This window comes from Sinocyclocheilus anshuiensis, unplaced genomic scaffold (genome assembly GCF_001515605.1).
Source record: "Sinocyclocheilus anshuiensis isolate Anshui unplaced genomic scaffold, SAMN03320099.WGS_v1.1 scaffold183, whole genome shotgun sequence".
Taxonomy (NCBI): domain Eukaryota; kingdom Metazoa; phylum Chordata; class Actinopteri; order Cypriniformes; family Cyprinidae; genus Sinocyclocheilus; species Sinocyclocheilus anshuiensis.
The window spans coordinates 4055929-4076015 of NW_015548309.1; the positions used below are offsets into that span (position 1 = coordinate 4055929).

At 35.1% G+C, this 20087-nt stretch overlaps 2 protein-coding genes across 4 annotated transcripts in view; both read right to left on the minus strand.

Annotated features, from left to right (window-relative positions):
* LOC107656394 (uncharacterized protein C12orf56-like) overlaps positions 1-9906 on the minus strand; it is a 13189-nt gene extending 3283 nt beyond the window's left edge. The window contains exons 1-10 of one of the 3 annotated variants that reach the window (XM_016444249.1): positions 9481-9906; positions 7812-7983; positions 7101-7149; positions 3444-3723; positions 2401-2489; positions 2163-2307; positions 1993-2081; positions 530-619; positions 349-445; positions 90-164 (exon numbers count right to left, since the gene is read on the minus strand). In XM_016444249.1, the coding sequence (XP_016299735.1) occupies positions 90-164; positions 349-445; positions 530-619; positions 1993-2081; positions 2163-2307; positions 2401-2489; positions 3444-3723; positions 7101-7149; positions 7812-7983; positions 9481-9795 (1401 nt within the window). In that variant the 5' untranslated portion in view covers positions 9796-9906. Of the gene's footprint in view, positions 1-89; positions 165-348; positions 446-529; positions 620-1992; positions 2082-2162; positions 2490-3443; positions 3724-7100; positions 7150-7811; positions 7984-9480 lie in introns of all 3 variants that reach the window. The other 2 variants (XM_016444248.1, XM_016444247.1) reach the window with 2 other exon arrangements.
* A 1153-nt stretch (positions 9907-11059) lies between these two features.
* LOC107656412 (uncharacterized) lies at positions 11060-18683 on the minus strand. Its single transcript, XM_016444274.1, has 7 exons — positions 18658-18683; positions 18338-18434; positions 17435-17606; positions 13118-13309; positions 12849-13005; positions 12584-12769; positions 11060-11865 (listed from the first exon to the last, which is right to left on the minus strand). Exons 1-7 carry the CDS (start codon positions 18660-18662, stop codon positions 11640-11642), a joined length of 1035 nt encoding a protein of 344 aa, XP_016299760.1. The 5' UTR covers positions 18663-18683; the 3' UTR covers positions 11060-11639.
* Positions 18684-20087: the final 1404 nt, after the last annotated feature.

Below are 20087 nucleotides of genomic sequence, written 5' to 3' on the forward strand. Positions count from 1 at the left end.
ACATACACATATATATATATATATATATATATATATATATATATATATATATACACATATACATACATGCATGAGAAAATGCTACTCACCTCCTGACAGAGCACAACCATCTCAAACAGCAGCGCAGAAGCCGCATCCAAACAGTCTGCCTGCAGACGCTGCAGCTGCGATGCACAAATACACTTCATCATCATAAATTACATTTAATTAGCACAAATTAATTGATCATAAACAAGACATGAATGGAAAAAAAAGAAAAAAATAACATCTTTTCCTTACACCTGGGAAGCGAGGGTGAGTGTATGATAAAAAAAATAAAATAATTCCATTAAGGAATATATTTAATACCTTATTAACTGAAGATTTGGAGCCATTAGTAGAGTCTGGCAGCTGGAGATCTGGATCACGCACTAAAGCGAGCAGCATGTTCTCTGTGAGAGCTCCCCTGTGTCAAACAGCAGGCATTTCTCATTGAAATAAGCTGTAATGAGTGCAGTGGTATTATTACTGGACAGGTAGAATCACTCACTGTTTGGCCGTCAGCATGCTGAGCCTCGTTGCTTCCATCTCTGTTTCCCTGAACATCAGGCTTAATATCTGAACCACCAAAGTGCAAAGCCTGCAGGACAGAGCGATATCTTTGTTTTTGTCCTCAGACTGCACATATTAAAGAAAGCCTTCAGCAATGATCATGAAAATGTGCTCGGGGATGGGTTTGAAGTAGTAAAATGTCAACCTGAGAACATTATGAAGAACTTATAAACACGGAGCATTTAGCTTGTTACGAGACTGAAATGTCTGTTTTTCTTGTTGTGATTATAAAATTTCGTGATTATTTTATTGTTGTGAATATAACCATTATAACGTTATTTAAAGGTTACAAAATAAAGCAATAAGCCATAAGAATCCGTGGTTTACAGTGAATTTATAACAGCTAAGGGGCATTATTACTGTTAAACAAAAACCCCCTTAGCTGTTATAAATTCACTGTAAACCACGGCTTCATGGGGCTTATTGCTTTTATAAAACGGTTATTCCATATACGTAGTTAGGTTTCACAAAATAAAACAGAGCAAATAAAGTGTAATGATATTAATAAAAACAGTATTCTTCCACCAAACAATATAGTTCCTCAGAAACAGTTGTGGTTGCAACACAAAAAGTAAACAAAGGTGTATGTTTTGTACTTTGTAGAGTAATTTACAACAGCTTCGAACGCGGCTCAACCAATCAGAATCAAGGACCGGAACTATCCGTCTTATAAAACATTTCTTACAACGTTCTACTAACTTTACTTTCACCCAAAATATGACGTTACTTGAACGTTTATTTGTAATATTATTTGTAATGTCCAGTTTTTCTTGTTGTGATTAGAGTGTTATTTAAAGGTGACTAAAATGTTTCTTAAATGTTCTACTCAATTTTATTTTTACCCAAAATATAACGTTATTTGAACTTTTATTTTTATTATTCTAAAAGCGTGAAAATGTCTGGTTTTCTTGTTGATTATAATGTTATTTAAAGGTTACAAAAACGTTTCTCACAATGTTCCAACTTTATTTTCACCCAAAATATAACATTATTTGAACATTTATTTATAAAATTCTAAGAACGATAAAATGTCCATTACTCATCGTGATTAGATCTTAAACGTTCAAATAATGTTATATTTTGGGTAAAAATAAAATTTAGTAGAATGTTTACTTTTAATATTCTAAAAACGTTGAAATCTCCAGTTTGTCATGATTAGAACGTTATTTAAACGTTACAAAAATGTTTGAATAATCATCAAATTCAAATAACATCATAGGAACGTTCTGAAAACGTTGATCTCGGAATGTTTTCTCTCAACGCTGAACATTGCATAAACATTACGTTACGAACGTTTTGTCCTAACATTTCTATAACTTTTAAAAAACATTAGTGAAAGTTGTGAGAATGTTTCCTGGGTAGCTCATGCATAAGTTATATGTGCATGATTTGCAGGCTTACAGAAGTCTGTCGGCTGTATGAACTGCTTCCTGGCCGCTCTGAAAGCTGTCAGCCAGCGTTTTCACCAGGAAAGGATAGAGGTCCGGTGACTGAGGAGCAAATAAAAAGGACTTTGAGAGGGAAATGTTCATTTTTGGATGAAGAGTGCATGTTACACAGCTGCATGTTACCCTCCAGAAGAGTTTTTTGATGGTGGGGTTGCGGTTCGTGGCTGTGTGCAGCTCCTGCAGGAGTAAATACAGACTCTCCAGGCCGACGTCTTCCTGCAGCAGCTCTCCGCTCAACTGACTGAACAAGTGGCACGTCCGTTCCCAGCTGGAAACACATCCGCAGACGCTTTCATAGCCTGTGCATTTTACACTGCCCACACAGATAAACACAAGCTGTTCAGACAGAAAGATGCAGTACCTGATTCTGTGATATTTCTGTTTCTGAGGAGAAGAAGAGGATACACCACATCTCTTCCTGTACACTGGGTCCAGCATCAAAGTTGATCGCTAAAAAAAAAAAAAAAAGTAAATAAATAAATAATAAAAAAACATTTCAGAGGGTTTTAAAGTGAAAATGTACAGCTTATTATTGTTATTTATTATTTAACTTATTATTTAAGTTTATTAAAACATTTAAGTTTACTCGGCCATACAAAAATGTGCTTTTTGATCTGTAAAGCAGTCAAAATAATCCTTTTAGCAGTACTTTAGCGCTTTCAACACAGTGCGTATTTATTTCAACCTTTATACCATTAAAGATATTTTTAGTAGGGCAAATTAAGGTGTATAATAAAGAAGACGAAAAAAGTTAAAAGACTGCAATATACGTCTTCTTCATTTATTTTATATTGTATTATGAACAATATTTTATTTTTTTTATTAAAAAAATTAGGGAAGCAGTTTTGTTTTTAATTATTAATATTAAATTATTAATAATAATAAATTGATATATCGTGGCAAACCCCAAAGTGATATAAGATTAAAAACAAAAGTTAGGATAATAATCTTTTTATTGTACTTTATTTTATATTATGAATAATATTTTATTCATTTTAAAAAAAGGGAATCAATTTTGTTTTAAAATATTTAACATTTAAAATAATTAATTATTATTGTTAATAATAATATATTATTCATATGTTAAAAACTTAAATATATAAAAAACAAATATATAATCATTTTATATGTCCTTATTTGTGACAAAATTTTTTTTTTTTTTTATCTGTAAGTCTTCTTTTTAGCAGAACATTATCACTAAACAGTAAAAGTATTTTATTTTAGCCTTTCAGTTTCAACCTTTATACCATTGCAGTGCCTTGCATAGACTTCTATTTAAAATGTATTTACTTACAATATGCAACAAATGCAATTACTTTCTCTGTAAAATGATCAACATACAAAATGAATGTTGACCATTAAACACAAAGCGAGTAGAAACTGACTACGACCACGAACACATACTATGATGCAGCTGCTCCAGGAGCTCTGCAGGTGAAGGTATATTCGGGATGATGGAGATACCGCATAAAGGTGTAACTCTTCCTCTTTCTCCTCTGTTGTTGTTCTCCTCATCAGTGTTGTCGGGACTGAAGCGCTGGGACTCTCTCGCTGGTCACTGGAGCTGGAGGAGTGAGCGGGAGACGTATTAAACACAGCCAGAGCCAAAACATCCGGGTTCGGACAGGAAGCTGAACGTCTCTCCGGAATGACGCTGCCTTCTTCTTCCTCCAGACCACCATCATTATAACAGACAAACATATATATGTATTTTTAGAGCAAGTCAAACATGTCAAGGTGATTAACATCTTAAAGGGATAGTTCACCCAAAAATGACATTTCTCTCATCATTTACTCACCCGCATGTTGTTCCAAACCTGTATGAGTTTCATTCTTCTGCTAAACACAAAAGAAGATATTTTGAAGAATGTTAGTGAACAAACAGTTGCCGGTAGCTGTTGACTTCCACTGTACGGAAAAAAATGCTATGGAAGTCAATGGGGACCAGAACAATGGGGACTGTTTGCTTCCCCACGTTCTTCAAAGTATCTTCTTTTATGTTCAGCAGAAGAAAAAAACTCATAAAGGTTTGGTGAGTAATTGATGACAGAATTATCATTTTTGAGTGAACTATCCGTTTAAGACTGTCTTAAAAGCACAGCAAAGAAAAAAACTATTATTATTATTATTATATTTTATTATTAATAATATTTTATTTTAGATTAAAAAGCAGGGAAACAGTTTTTAAGCATTAATATTATATTAAGAGTATTATAAATAATAATCATTAATATTTAAATTAATAATGTTATTAATATTTATGACATGGCAAGCAGGGTTATTATAGTTAACAAAAACCATAAAAACATTGGTTACTGGTAATAAAATAAACCGTAATTGAAATCAAATTAAATATTTAACATATTAATATTAATTTATTCTATTTTAACTAGTTGACAAGGAAACATTACTCATTTTTATTTAGTTTAATTTTATGTGCTAAAATAATACTAAAACTACAAAATAGACATATAAAACTATTAAAAATAACAAAAACACAACAAAATTACTAAAACTTTCACTAAAATGAAAATGGAAGGCATAAAAAACGAATTAAAAATATTAATAAAAACTATAATACATTAACTATAATATATTGCATTAAAATAATACAATAAAATAAATAATAAAAATGTGTTTAAGTTAAATTTTACGGTTTAAATTTTAAGATTAAGATGGCCTCACATGTGTTCAAGGCCTCAAACTCTCAACAAGGTTTAAATCTACTGTAGAAAGTGATTTTTCCTGTTCACATCTTCACAAAAATACTTAAGGGGTTAACTTTCTAATAAACTGATCTAAGACAGATCTGTTTATAATGTAAATAGGTGTCTTCAAAGAGCTCCTCTGAACTGTATAATTAAATAGGGCCTTTGATAAAGCATAAAAGCAACTTGTTGCAACGCTGCACTCTAGTTGCACTGACAGAACATTTCCATGAGGAGGCGCTGATGAGCGACATGTTCAGCGGCACAGAACTTCACTGTTTGGATGCCAGACAAGGTCGTTCACGTGCCATCATCAACCTCCCTTTTCAATCTCCTCTAATAGGATGCAGGATAAAGAGAAAATCTTTCCATACGCCTCAACCCTCTCACAATTTCCCCAGTGGAAATGCCCACAAACTTTTTTTTAGGTGCACTGACCTACTTTTCGTTCTCATACTGATGTCTGAAAAATGCTCACAGACCGTGTCTGTACAACCGCACACCACCGATTCAACTAAGCCTTCAACTGATAGTTAAACTGTGGAAAAGCTGGCTTTAAATAATGTCTAAAGCACTTCCCATGTGGTTTACTCCTCAATGGCAAGCGCTCACAAATATGTGCTAAACGTGAACTAATGGTCTCCCTCGGGTCGGCTTCGACTCACTGCTCCTCTATAAACATTACAGCGCTACTGAGAGAAATCTCTGGTTCACACTGTTCTCAGAACAGTCTCACAGACGTCTGATGGCTGGCAGCTCCAGCACAAACACATGTCGTTCAGAACGTCAAGCTGCAGTGTTTTGCTGAGCCAAAAAGGGTCTTTTAATTGGACATTTATTGCTCGAGGTTTCCGTCTCATCTCGTGCCCTGGCAACAGTGTGAATGACGCCAATCCTCCTCCTCTGCTCACCGCAGTAAAGTCATGACTGTCAACAGTGTAAAATGCATGACAGCACATCGTGTTTGCAGCTGATCTCAGTTTTGGAAACCAAGTGGTTTTCAGCATTCAAATTTTCCAGCTTTCGTTATGAATATCAGTGTTGTTATCGTTAACTAAAACTATAACTAATACAATCAAATGTAAATACTAGATAAAAACTTAAACTAAATGGAAACAGTACAAAACTCAAACAGAAATAAAACTAAAACTGATAAAAATGACAAAATAATTTTTTTTTATCTTTTGATTTTCTGTTTTGATTTTAATTTGAGCTAATTTTGCGTTTTTGACATCTTTATTAGTTTTTGTTTTTTAACATGACCATATAGTTTTTTATTAATTATTTAATTATTATTTCAGTCTTGGTTTTAGTTCTTGTTGTACATCAACTTGAAAATGAGAAATGTTGAAAATAAAATAAAAAGCTTTATATATATATATATATATATACATTTTAATTTATTTTTCAGTTAAAATTGAATTTATTTTAGAAGTGACAAGGGTTTTTATGGTTTTAGTTTTAAGTAAATTATAATAACCCTTAAAATAACACTAATGAATACAAAAAGTGTTATTAGCACAAAAACAGCAAAAATTATATAGTAATTATATGACCTGAAAATCAGCGTGAAACCACATACACAACACTTAATAAACTGCGAGTGGTTTCCAGTTTACAAGATCCGTCTTTCTTTTATCTGCGTTCATTAAACATGCATATGTAACGCGACCTCTCTCCACTCCTCATTTCTTCTTCAGACGCTCGCGTTGCAGCATTTCAGAGAGCAACATGCTTTTTGCAAATGACAATTATAAAGTTACTGAAAATAGGATTTTCATAAAATAAATGCAAACTAAATGAAAAAGCATAAATAGTAAACATATTTTACATTTTATATCATTTTCTTCTTAATTTCTTACCACTCTAAACTAGTGCAATAAAATATAAAAAGTCACTAAAAGTTGACTTTCTGATCGGTTAGATGAATGCTTTCTTTTGCATGTCACTGGATAAAACTCCAAGACACATGTTTTATGATGCCAATGCATGTTAAACAATTCAGCTTGATGACCTTTGAATATATTATGTATCGCCCACCATCGTTATTGATATCTTATAACACAGACAAGAACTTAATCAATTTAGTTTCTAAGCAACGTAGCACAACACACACTCGTCCCGTGAGATACAGAGCTGTGGGATTCAGAATATCTCTGCATTTATTATTGCACTGCTTTGTTTAATAGCTTGAGTTGCTAAGCAAACGAGTCTTCAAAACCGAGTCTGTTCGTTCTGAGCATTGTGGAGTCAGAGGCAGTAAAAAGCTGCGAGGTGGAGATAAAGCACTTTGAATGGCTCACAGCGGTTGTGTTGGGTGAACGTGAGGCCGTTAACACTGAGAGGGCTTTACCTCATTGATGTGGGAGAGATTCTCCAGCTCGAGGACTCTGGACTCATGCCTGCAGGATCATAAAACACAAGTTCAGGTTTATTTGAGATGATAAACTGAAGTCTTCATGAAATTATCTACATCGACATTTATGCATTTGGTGGATGCATTTATTCTGCACATTTACATGTTATCCGTTGTTGCTTTTTGTGGGAGTCGAACCCATGACCTTGGTGTTGCTCAGGAAATCTAAATCTACTTAAAAAAATCATAATGGTGTTTCAATCTAACCTTCATTTTAAAACAGCATTGACACATTCATTTTTTTTTTCAGTCCATAACTGCAATTTATATAGATATATCTGTAATTGACCGGCTACAGTAATAGAGCAAACTTGTCAATGAGTGAATCCTCTCCATTCACAGATGAACTCAAATGATGATACACAGATAACCTGGTTCAGCTGTTTATCCGGCACTGGTTAAGCAGCTTTCCTGCACTGCCGTTCACTAAATCTACAGAAGTGTGAAGATGAACACATATGCATGTCAATGTGGGTTAGACGGGTGTCAGTACTGCTGCTTCATCCCCACAGCTGGAAGAGCTCATGGATTAACACACATACCTGCTTTACATCACACTGTCCAGGGAAAAATGCACTCAGTTCTGGCCCTCTAATACTAGTCAAGAACAGCTTGTGAACTTGTGATTGAATTAAATAGCTTTTTTACCCTCCAGTGAATGACGGGCACTCGAGTTGCGTCCTGGAAATGATGGCTTATTCTGACCGGATCCTTTGGGTCTTGAGCTCTTTTTCCCAGGATTCTTTGTGGTATGAACAACGCGGATATGCAGTGAGCGTTCACGATCCTGTCCGCTGAGGAAATCAGGCAAATCATTGATCTGTGAGGAAAGACAGAGATTTGTATGCTCACAGTCTAACATTAACCTAATTACATCAGTGTAAGCCGCTTGATGTGGGGATGAATGACCGTTTAATAACGTCTGATCATCAATAATCAATCAGAATCATTCATATTTATATATAGAATATGCGTGGTGTATTTCTGAGGAAAATGCATTTGCACCTATGTTAATAACAGATAAACTGCGTTTTCTTGGTAATTCTGCTATTGTGACATTTAGGCTACATTTTTCATCCGTCTGTCTTTTCCAGTCTTTCAGTGCTGAACCGTTCCATGACTCATGCTTTGAGCTGTACGAACATGAGCTTACCAAACACACCTTCTTCAAGCAGTTTAACATGACAGGATAAGCAAACGTCCTCACTATAATTAGCATTGTCTTAGCAGACAGTCGTGCTTTATTTTACATTTAGAACACATTGACACGGCGAGTGATGTATGTATAATTTAAAAATGATCAGTAAATAAATAATACATGATTATTAGTTAATTTATTTACATAATTATTCAAGCAATTCAGTGAGGGGATGGGAAAATTAATAAACATACAACAATAAGTGTGTGAAGTCTGCATCCGCATTTTTGGATGATTAATTTCTATGATTTTTCATGACTTTTCCAATAATTTGTGATGACTGAAGAAGGAGATCGCTCTCAGAGTAATTCTTACAAAAAAAAATATATATATATAATAATAAAGTTTTAGAAATGAGCATACTGTAACTACACAAATATACATTTTTAATTTCATTTATTTATTTTTTAAATTTCCATGACTTTCCTAGATCTAGTTATCACATTCCGTGTTATTTCCAGGAGTGTTTGAATCCTGTTCAGAAGAGTATGGCCAAGTTAAATTATGACAATTCATTTTGCAATAAAGAATTTATGCAAAGTCAGCAAAATATCACAAATTAATTTTTTTATTGAGCAAATATGCAAAATATGTTTATATGTTGTTTCTGTTAATGTGCATATTGAACTGCATTGTACTGTTATTTTACTATATTATACTATATTGTGATTACTATATTGTTCTCTTGTGTTGTTTCAGTAAATGCATTCCCAGCTAACAGGGAACGTTCTCGCAACTTTGGTTAATTTTCTGGACAGGTTCTCTCAACGTTAATAGAACATTTGTTCAGTTTCCTGAATTTTTTTAATAACGCTCTCAAAATGTTAGGACAAAAAACATAATTTATATATCATATATACATCAGTTTAGTTTGCAAAATGATCAAATGGAATGTTGCCATAAAGTTTTCTCCAACCAAGAACTTTAAAAAAACAACGTTCAGAGAACATTCAGAAATAACCTTTTCATAACTTAACGGGAACGTTCGCAAAACGTTCTTGTTAGTTGGGTTAATCAATTGTACTCCTCTTGTAATCACTAATACTTGTGCATGTGATAATAAAGTACTCTATATCAGCAACATTCAGGTTTGTGTTTATATGTTGCTCTCTCTCTCACCAGCTCGATGCTCTTGATGCGTCTGAAGCTGAGCGCCTCTCGCAGCGCGCGCGGGTGATACTCGCTCAGATACACGCGCTCATCGCTCAGGATCACATGCATGAAAACCTTCTTCACCGACCCCGAGACCACCACACACGGCTCGTAGACCCGGATCCGCTCGTACACATCCCGACTGGTGTTTCTTTTGAGGAAAGAGTCCAGTTTGCTGTTGTTCTGACGGAGCAGCCCGTCCGCGCTGGTTCTGGCCATGGGAATGTCACCTTCAACACCACACACACCATACTTCTTCCCATATCCCGCGCGTGCTGTCATATTAAACACCACGCAGAAGTCATTTCTACATTCACTGATTCCCTGCTGTGTCGCTCGGCTGCAAGGTGTATTCTCGCTCTCTGTGAGTATTTAACTCATGTCAGTTGGAGAGGAGCGGCGCTCTCGTTGCGCATGCGCAGCCGCCCTTATAAATAGTGCAGCATGGCTTGGCTCTTTGTTATGAGAGGTATACAGCATGCAACAATAACAAAAGATATGCTATAAATGTAAAAAACAAATGAATATCAAACGTTATAGCTGATGAAATGGACAAAATGAGTTATAATCGACATGTAATATAGCGTGAAAGTCGTATGGAGTAATTTATTTTGGTGTTTGGTGCTTGGATTTTTTTTTTTTTTTGGGAAAGTGTAGTGACCTTCCACTTTCATTAAAAAGAGCATTCTGCTAAACGTCTGCTTTTGTGTTTCAGGGGGGAAATCATACGGGTTGTAAAAAAGGTGAGTAAATCAGACAAGAATATTTTTGGTTGATCTGTTCCTTTTAGCCCTAATATATACTGTATAATAATGTAGAAAAATATAATGTGTATTATTTTATTTTAATTTGAGGAAAGATTGGTTTAGTGTAAGAGATGTGTGTTTTATGAGTGAAATGCATGCTGAAATGATCGCGGAACCATCGCGCTACCTTGTGGACGTAAAGACGAGTCGGTTTACTTGAGAAGATGCTTCCATTTCTTATTGAAGTAGTGCTAGTTAATCTGGGGGCTGTTAACTAAACTGTTAGACATTATGCCTCTCATCATTACGGCATTCTCATGCATAATCTAATGTGTAAAAACACCACTGCCCTCATATGGAGTCTATAGCCTAACAACAGTCATTTTAAACAGAACAATTTTATTACATAAATATATATAATGTACTGTAAATAATAAAAGGCAATCTACTGTTCATTGCAACAAAATATCTGTAAAACCCAGTCGTTCAATCACCGCTAAATTTACTGCTGCCAATCCATCATCTTGTTTTCATCATCCTCTGTTTTCCTTCACAGCATTGTTTCCTACATATGCTGCAATAGACAGATAAAACACTGTGAACATGCCAAAGCTCAGCTGATTAGGTCAGCTAATTAGAAATCTCAAACTCAAGTAGGTCAGTTTGACTGGACCCAGAAAGTCAGATCCTAAGATTAAACATTTTCATGTGAGTAGGACTTATCTGTGAAACCATATATATACTTTTTTTTTTTTTCAAATAATTGTGCGTGTGTATGATATGGTGAGACATTGTGGGCAATAAAAAATACACATGTACATATATTTTAATCTTTTTATTTGTTATAAACAAAATCAAGTTTGAAGTATCATAGGTTTATGAGATCCCAATGTCTGTCCATAATCTGGATGTCAGTGTAATTCTCCTACACTTCTATAATACAAAAAACATAGAAATATTAAACCGATGCTCTAATGTGACATGACACGGTTGCATTTTTTCATTTTATGAGTGCAAGTCAGAACCTTTACCACAAAAATAAAAAGTACTAACTGACAATAATAAAACCTGGAGTGGATCACAGTACCAGTATGGAGTCCTCACCTCTCCTAATGTAACTTTCCTCTCCAAGAAACTACACAACGGGCCTCCTTAGAGTCATTCAGAAATGTCCTTACATATGCAACGTACTAAATGTAACTACATTTGAACCCACACATGGTCCAACATCTAGATCTAGCGGTGTGTAGTGATCTAGGTGGCTCTAACTTGAGTCCATCATTTCTCTTGGTTTTCTGAACCCCAGGAGCTGTTTGCATGTAGGGGCCGTAATCTGTCGCCATGGCAACAGTTGTAAAAGTTCTGAATAAAAGTGTGTTTCTATGGCCACAGACGCTGTGGAGTGGCGCTGGGGTACGGCGGCAGAGCAGACTGTTCGCCGGGGCTTTCTGCGGGCGGAGGGGTGGAGAGGCAGAGGTAGACGGGCGCGCTGGGTGCAGTCGGCACTGTGGGTGTGGGAACCCTCTGCAGGACCACATGCGGGTACATCTGACTTTCTGTACGGTAAAGACCAGGAAGGGGAGCTTTCAGGAGGTTTTCCTGACTTCTGCAAAACAAACATAGCATTTTAAAAAAAGAAATGTATGTTTTTATTGAGCATGGGTACATTAAATTGATCAAAAGTGACAGTAAAGACATTAGTAATATTACAAAAGATTTCTATTTAAAATAAATGCTGTTTTTTTGAACATTCAGCAAAGAATCCTGAAAAAAAAATGCATAACAGTTTCCACAAAAATATTAAGCTGCACTACTGTTTACTATGGAAGATTGTAAACTGCAAGGTATAAATACAGAACTGTGAGATATAAACTCAGAATCGCAAGATATAAATAAAGCAGAATTGTAAGATATAAATGCAGAATTGTGAAAAATGCAGAATTGCTAGATATAAATGCTGAATTGTAAGATTTAAACTCAGAATTGTGAGATACAAATGCAGAATTGCAAGATATAAATTTATATATAGTATTTATATTTAAAGATACAAAGAAAAGTCAGAATTGCGACAAACTTGCAACTGCAAGAAAAAAAGTCAGAATTATGGGATAAAAATGACCTTTTACATTTTTTATTTTGTGGCGGAAGCAAAAAAAAAAACAATTATAAACTTAGAGTTCAGAGAAAGTCAGTTTAAAAGAGGATACAATAGAAAACTTAATTTCCTCTTAAATAGTGCCAGAATTTTTATTTTTGTGTGATTTAATCGATTAATTTCACATGTAAACACAATCAAGCAAAATTAAAACTGCACAGTTTCTCACCTCTGATACCCATGGTTATCATAACTAGCCAGTCCCCCCATATAGACCGGGCTCTCAGGGGTCAGATGAGGGTCAAGGTGCTGGGAAAGACTGTAAATTTTAGGTGGATGAAAAGCTTCCCAGTCTCCTTCATCTCTCTCCAGCCAGCACTCATTCCTCCAGGATGATTTGCACTTGTCTCTCGTCCTGGAAACTCAGAGAAATCATTAGCATCCTCTTTGCCTATTTTAAACTCCCTTGTCTCTTCCTCCCCAGATGTGCATACCTGCCCCGTCCGTCTGTCCGTTCTGCCCTCTCTTTGCTCATGCGCTCCTGCAGGCAGCAGATGACGAAGGACACGGACATGGCGAGGATGATGATGCTGCTCACTACTGATGCCAGTACAGCCACTCTCAGCCCGCGGTCCTCTGGTTTGGGAATGGCTACCATATTTACACAATAGTCCACATTGAAAATCTGGGATTTAATTAGCAGGAGTGCATTTCTTAGGTGTTTTTATCTCTTAAAACAGAAATGATGGCAGTGAACACAGACCCTCACAGTCGGGTGGGTAGTTGCTCCATTGAGCGGTGTCGCTACGTAGGACACAGGTGATCTCCTCGCTGCCCACCAGCTGGTACCCCTCGAGGCACCAGAACACCAACACCGTGCCCACAGTCATCCCAGTGCCCCTCTCTACATAGAAAGAACCTCGCCGAGGGGGAAGCAGCGTCGTGCAGCTCAGGCCTGCAAATACAAAGCACAGATGGTTAGAAACCACTTTTAAATGTGCCACTTTTAAATATACACTTAAATCAATCAGAGAATAGAATAGAATAGAATAGAATAGAATAGAATAGAATGCCAGTTGATGCTATCATTTGTTCATGATTGGACTAAATCAAACACAATAGAATAGAATATATAGAATTCAACTTGTTGATACCACTTTTGCCATGATTGGACTAAATCAGACACATAACAGAATGGAGTAGAACAGAATGCAACTTCTTACTATCACTTATTCATAGAAGGAAACTTGTTGCTATCACTTTTTCATGACTGGACTGAATAGAATAAAATAGAATAGATTGCAACTTGTTACTATCACATTTTCATAGAATAGAACTTGTTGCTATCACTTTTTTATAATTGGACTAAATCAAACACAATAGAATAGAACAGAATAGAATAGAATAGATTGCAACTTGTTACTATCACATTTTCATAGAATAGAACTTGTTGCTATCACTTTTTTATAATTGGACTAAATCAAACACAATAGAATAGAACAGAATAGAATAGAATAGAATAGATTGCAACTTGTTACTATCACATTTTCATAGAATAGAACTTGTTGCTATCACTTTTTTATAATTGGACTAAATCAAACACAATAGAATAGAACAGAATAGAACAGAATGCAGCTTGTTGCTATTACTTTTTCACGATTGGACTAAATAGAATAGAATAGATTGCAACTTGTTACTATCACATTTTCATAGAATAAAATTTGTTGCTATCACTTTTTCATAATTGGACTAAATCAAACACAGAATAGAATAGAACAGAATAGAATAGAATGCAGCTTGTTGCTATTACTTTTTCACGATTGGACTTGTTGCTATCACTTTTTTATAATTGGACTAAATCAAACAGAATAGAATAGAATAGAATGCAGCTTGTTGCTATTACTTTTTCATGATTGGACTAAATAGAATAGAACAGAACAGAGCAAAGCAGAGCAGAACAGAATAGAATAGAATAGAATAGAATAGAATGCAGCTTGTTGCTATCACTTTTTCACGATTGGACTAAATAGAATAGAATAGATTGCAACTTGTTACTATCACATTTTCATAGAATAAAATTTGTTGCTATCACTTTTTCATAATTGGACTAAATCAAACACAGAATAGAATAGAACAGAATAGAATAGAATGCAGCTTGTTGCTATTACTTTTTCACGATTGGACTAAATAGAATAGAATAGATTGCAACTTGTTACTATCACATTTTCATAGAATAAAATTTGTTGCTATCACTTTTTCATAATTGGACTAAAAACAGAACAGAACAGAATAGAATAGAATAGAATAGAATGCAGCTTGTTGCTATCACTTTTTCATGATTGGACTACATTTTTTGGACTTGTAATTTTTGCTAGGCGAATGATAAATGCAGAAATGAAAAGACACCTAGCAACCACTCAGTGTAAGAAATAAATAAAAATAATAATAAATAAGTATAAATAATAAATGTCAGTAATCACAATACCAACACTTATGTTTTCCATCAAAATGACAGCTTTAAGTGTTTCTGTGAATGTATGTGTGCAAGAAAGTTTTCCTGGGACTTATTTAACAGTACTTAGCTATCCTCAAGGGTTAAGATGAAAGCATTTTCCCTTCTCTCTTTCCATAAGTACCCACAGGATACTTTTATGCGCTCTATCCCATAATCCACCTCTCCTCCAGTCTCTCTTCATTCCCACCGAGGATTCAGCGTGTTCTGTGTTCTCCTGCTGAGTTTTCATCACTGCACTGTCCATCTCCACTGTCAATATACAGTCAAATGGAGCTCATATTGACTGTGCTGGAGTCAGTGTGATTAAGCTAGCAGGGTCACTGGATGGTGTTTATTGTTCACACCAGCTCCAGTCCTGTGCTGGTCTCATTAAGCCGGCTTAACTGGCATGGCAATGCTGCTAGCATTAAGCAATCCGACTCCATGGCAAAATAAATAAATAACTCAACTGTCAGTTTCTTTTTCTCCCCTCCGTCCCATCTCACATACTCCCCAAGGGTCGCACCAGAGAGCTTCTCTTAGAATAGAACACGATTAAATAAAGCATAGGGCCGTGCATTAAAAATTGATTACCCACAAGTCCCTGTAGCTGAGGAGGCCGGGATGATGCAGCCTGACCACACGCTCCTGAAGCTACACTGCCATAAAACCACAGACATTCTCCAGCGGGACAGTCTGAGTGGAGCAGTTTGTCAATGCATGATCATGTAACTTCAGCATCTTTAACGTGTTATTGTAACTCGTCTGCTGACCTCACCAGCTATTCCTGTGTACTCTGGCTTTCTCTCTTTAACACTGTCAGTTAAGTAATCCCTTTAAAGAAGTGACGTGGAAGCCTCTGTATTTGTGTTATAGGTAAATGAGTGACATAGAGTGAAACAAACGTCTATATAGTTTGTTTTATAGAACAAACTATAATTGTTCTATAAAACAATTATAGTTTTTCTTATTTTGCATTAGATTTTATTTTTAGATTTATTGTTTCCATTTTAATTGTATTAGTTTAAGGTTTTAGTGATTTTGTTGTGATTTAAAATATGTTTATATAGTTTTTATAATTTTTTATTTACTTCAGTTTTAGTTTTAATTATTTTAGTATATCAACTTAAATTAACTATAATAACCCTGCATTATGGATTATCTGCATTATTATCGTAGCAATTAAATTTTTTCCCCAAAAAATTCTTATTACTGTAATGTGCTTGGATGTTTTTGGAATTAGTTTCTTTATATAACAGTGATTATTAAATTCCCATTACTGTAATGTGGTAAAAAATACAATTATTATTATTACTGTTATTATTATTTTAATTTAAAATAAGATAAATTAAAGGCATAAGAATTACTATCATGGTTTATAAATAATTTACAGTACATACAATTTACATAATATATTATTAGTAATAATGATTTATTTATTTTTTCACATGAGCACGTATATTCTGTAATGCAATAATTTTACTATAATGCATTACAAAAATGTAGTACTATTTTCTAAATTAAATTTAAGGTAGTACAAGAAAAAACAACATGCATAAAAATGACAAATTAAATAATTTATATATTTTTTTTTACAGTAATTAGATTTTTTTCTTTTTTCTCTTTTTTTGCATTGACAATAAGAATTTTGGGGCTAATTGTGATAAACTATCATAGAAAAAAATGCCACAGTGCAAAAATCTTAATGTCCTTAACCTTCTTCTTTAAACCAAATATATCTCCATTTCTTTAAGCAGAATATCATTTCTTATTCCTTTCTTTTGATTTTAGGATGAAATCTGACCCGTGCATGTTCTTATCCAGGACAGATCCACTTCAAACTCCTTCAGGTTTGCCGTGCACTGAAAGCTGAAAGCAGGGCAAATTCTGTCATGGCCACGGTGGCGATAAAACCCCCTCCATTTCAGTTTCAAAGCTGGCAACCCTGTAACGGAACTGACAAACTGCCAACTATCCCACTGCCCGCCATTGCCACGTGGCAAAAAGCATCCTTTGTTTCACCTGTGCAATAAACCTCAAGGTAACTGACACCTGTGGATGCTGTCTTTTGCATCACAGATTCATTATACTGCAATCAAACTCAAGTATTAGCTTGATAATGTCAGAGATCCACAAATCTGTCATGCATATTGACTTTAGGTCAGGAAACATCAATAAACTATTAGCAAAGTACGCTCAAAGTATGCATGGCTTGCATATTTTACATGTTCTCCAATCATAATAAAATCTGAGCTATATGAACTGAGTTATATGCAGTTCAGGCTGATCTGATTCGCACTGGTGGTTTTATCTGAGCCATTATGAAAGCTCTGTTTGTATGTAAACCCTTAAGAAGATTTTGCATTTTAAAGCTAACACGTGAATTTCACAATAAGTGCATGTGTTTTAATAAACTTGTATGCTTGCGGACTGTAAATGCTGCAGGTTGAGTGCGCTCTTTATGAAAAAGTTATGCAAAACATGCTGTTTAGAAACATGCACTATAATTTGATCATTTTTGCATAGCACTATATGATGATATGCAGTTATTATATCATTATGACCGAATATTGTTGTTATACACACCTGTGAAATTGTTCGTAGGGGCCTCAGAGCTGTTCAGAGGTGGAGTGGTCCGATGAAATATGGGACTGACCGAAGACCCTTCATGTGGCGTAAAAGTCCGAGCCGAGCACCACGTCACAGACCACAGCAGGAAGCTCCAGGTGAGGCGGCTCTCCTTCAAAGCCATCGACGTCTGGGGTTAAAAATGAGATGGAAAGTGTGAATGTCAGTCGCTCATGTCCGCTGGTCCTTGAGACTTTTCTGTGCTTCAGCAGCCAAACACAGGCTGTTCGCTCAGGGACAGAACGAGAGAGAGGGAGGGAGAGGGGTGAAGGGAGTTACTCTGACTCTCATGCAGCGCTGCTGTGTGTTTCTCCTCCGTAAGCTGCTTGTCACTGCTGCAGCTCCACTGCTGATTATGAGCCGCTTGCGTTATGCAACACACGGCAGAGCTGCAGTCGTTTATGCAGTCACACATCCTCATGAACATATGCACTGCTCTGCTTCCCCTCTCTCTCTCTCTCTCTCTCTCTCTCTCTCTCTCTCTCCCATGTGATTACAAGACTGTGGCTTTAAAGTGGTGGCATATTTACTAGTTAGTTTTAGTCCTAAATAATTGTGGTGAATTGAATCCTCCAAACTAAAATTCCAGTTGAATCATGTTTTTCCTAATACATCAATATTTTCCACGTTTTTATAAAAAGAATAGTAAAGTAAACCTTAAACTATGAAATAACAAAAAACTGTGCAAGTCATTTCAAGTCGTTTGACTGATTGATTGATTGTGAATGCAGTTCATTCTGAGCCACATTTCGACACTGAGTCTTATAAGAGCGTCAGTTCATCTACTTTATTCATTCATTCCTTCTGTTACTGATTATATTAAAGATTATAAGCACTATTAGTGCAGCACATGTCACTCACTCGCTTGCAGCAGCTAATAATATCTTGTTGAGAGCTGACAGTGACGTCTCTGTGCAGTGATGTTGGTGACAGACTCCTCTTTCTCTCGCCGTGACTGCTGAGAGGGAAACAATCAGACTCTCATTTCATTTGAGCAAACAGTCCTAATGTCCCACACCCTTTCTGAGATTGCTCTCTCAACGTTAGACTTCTTCAGCATGAATAACGGATTGTTCCGTTGATTAATCAAACACCTCGGCCCGTCTTTTAAGTCTCTGTAATGCTTTGAGATCCTCGCCCACATCATGCCATATAAACCTGATCTTAATGGCTCCTCTCACCCCATCAAACCCTTTTAACGCTGTCCAAGAGGAGGACAGCTCTTAATCTTCAGCATTGTGTCATGGAGAACATGGTCTTTTCACAGCCTCATGCAAGAGCAGCGGCTCTCCTGACTGAAGATTTAAGCATTACTGACATTCATCCCCTGCTAAAACCCTAAAGAGCTTTACAGGTAACTTAGGCAACATTGATTAGGTTATGCAACCTTGTATTCGCCGTTTACTGACTGTATGGAGAGCAGACCATTGATTTAAGCGTAGACGTATGCCGAACATGTAATGTGATTACACTCGAGAATAGAAGTCAATCAAACAAAAGCACACAAACAGCTCTGTCCCCCACTGTGACCAAACAAAGCTTTGGTTTAGTACAGCATTTCCTCAGATTAAGTTTTCTCGCTCAGAAAGAATTTACAAAGACAGAAAAGCGGCAAATAGAGGTTTTATTCCTTGTTGGCTGCATTACGTTGCAGATATTTTCTTGTGACAGCCCTTCACAGTACAGTCTTTAAAACTAATTATACTTGACAAATGCCAATTCAGTTACAGTAATTGCTCTGTTTTCCACTAGGTGGCGTGTTATGCACATTATGGTCAGTTTAAAACGTATTGGACTGATTGAAGATTCAGACTGATGTAATTCAGTTGAGTTTAATTTAATGTAATTTTAATTGGTGCATTATAAATAATGATACAGACTAAAAACTGGCAGAAGACACTGGTAGATATTTGTCTGATTATTAAGTATAATATAAAAAAGGTAAGAAAAATGGATAAATTATTATAGTATTTATATTTATAATGAACGATTGTAAATGAATAATAAATGTTACGCATAATTTATTGTATTATAATTATATATATATATATATCAAATTAATTTAATTTAAATATTATAATACAATTATTATAATAAAAATTCAATAACATTAAAATTTTATAATACAATTTATAAATTATACATGTATACTAATTAAATATACATAACTATTATAAATAATATAATATATAATATATTAATTAAATATTATAAATTAGCAACATAATTTTATTAGATTTGTTTTAAATTGGACACACCTTACTGGATTTATAATATATACATAATTAGTATACATATGTCATTTAGAATTTTATTATAACGTTTTAAATTATATAATTAAATATTATAAATAAATCATATAATTTTATTATAATTACAGTTGGACACACCTTACATTTCACATTGGCTTTAAACCCTTTTGATAGAAAGGCATTTTCATAAATGCTTAATATCTACCTGGATGTCTGTTCTTTCTTTCTTTCTTTTTTCTTTCTTTCTCACTTTCTCTCTTTCTTTATTTCAATGGATCAGTTGGAGCAGCACACATGTGAACTCCAGTTTAAAAATCATGTCAGGACGCACATCATGAAGATTTGCGTAACATTTGTTC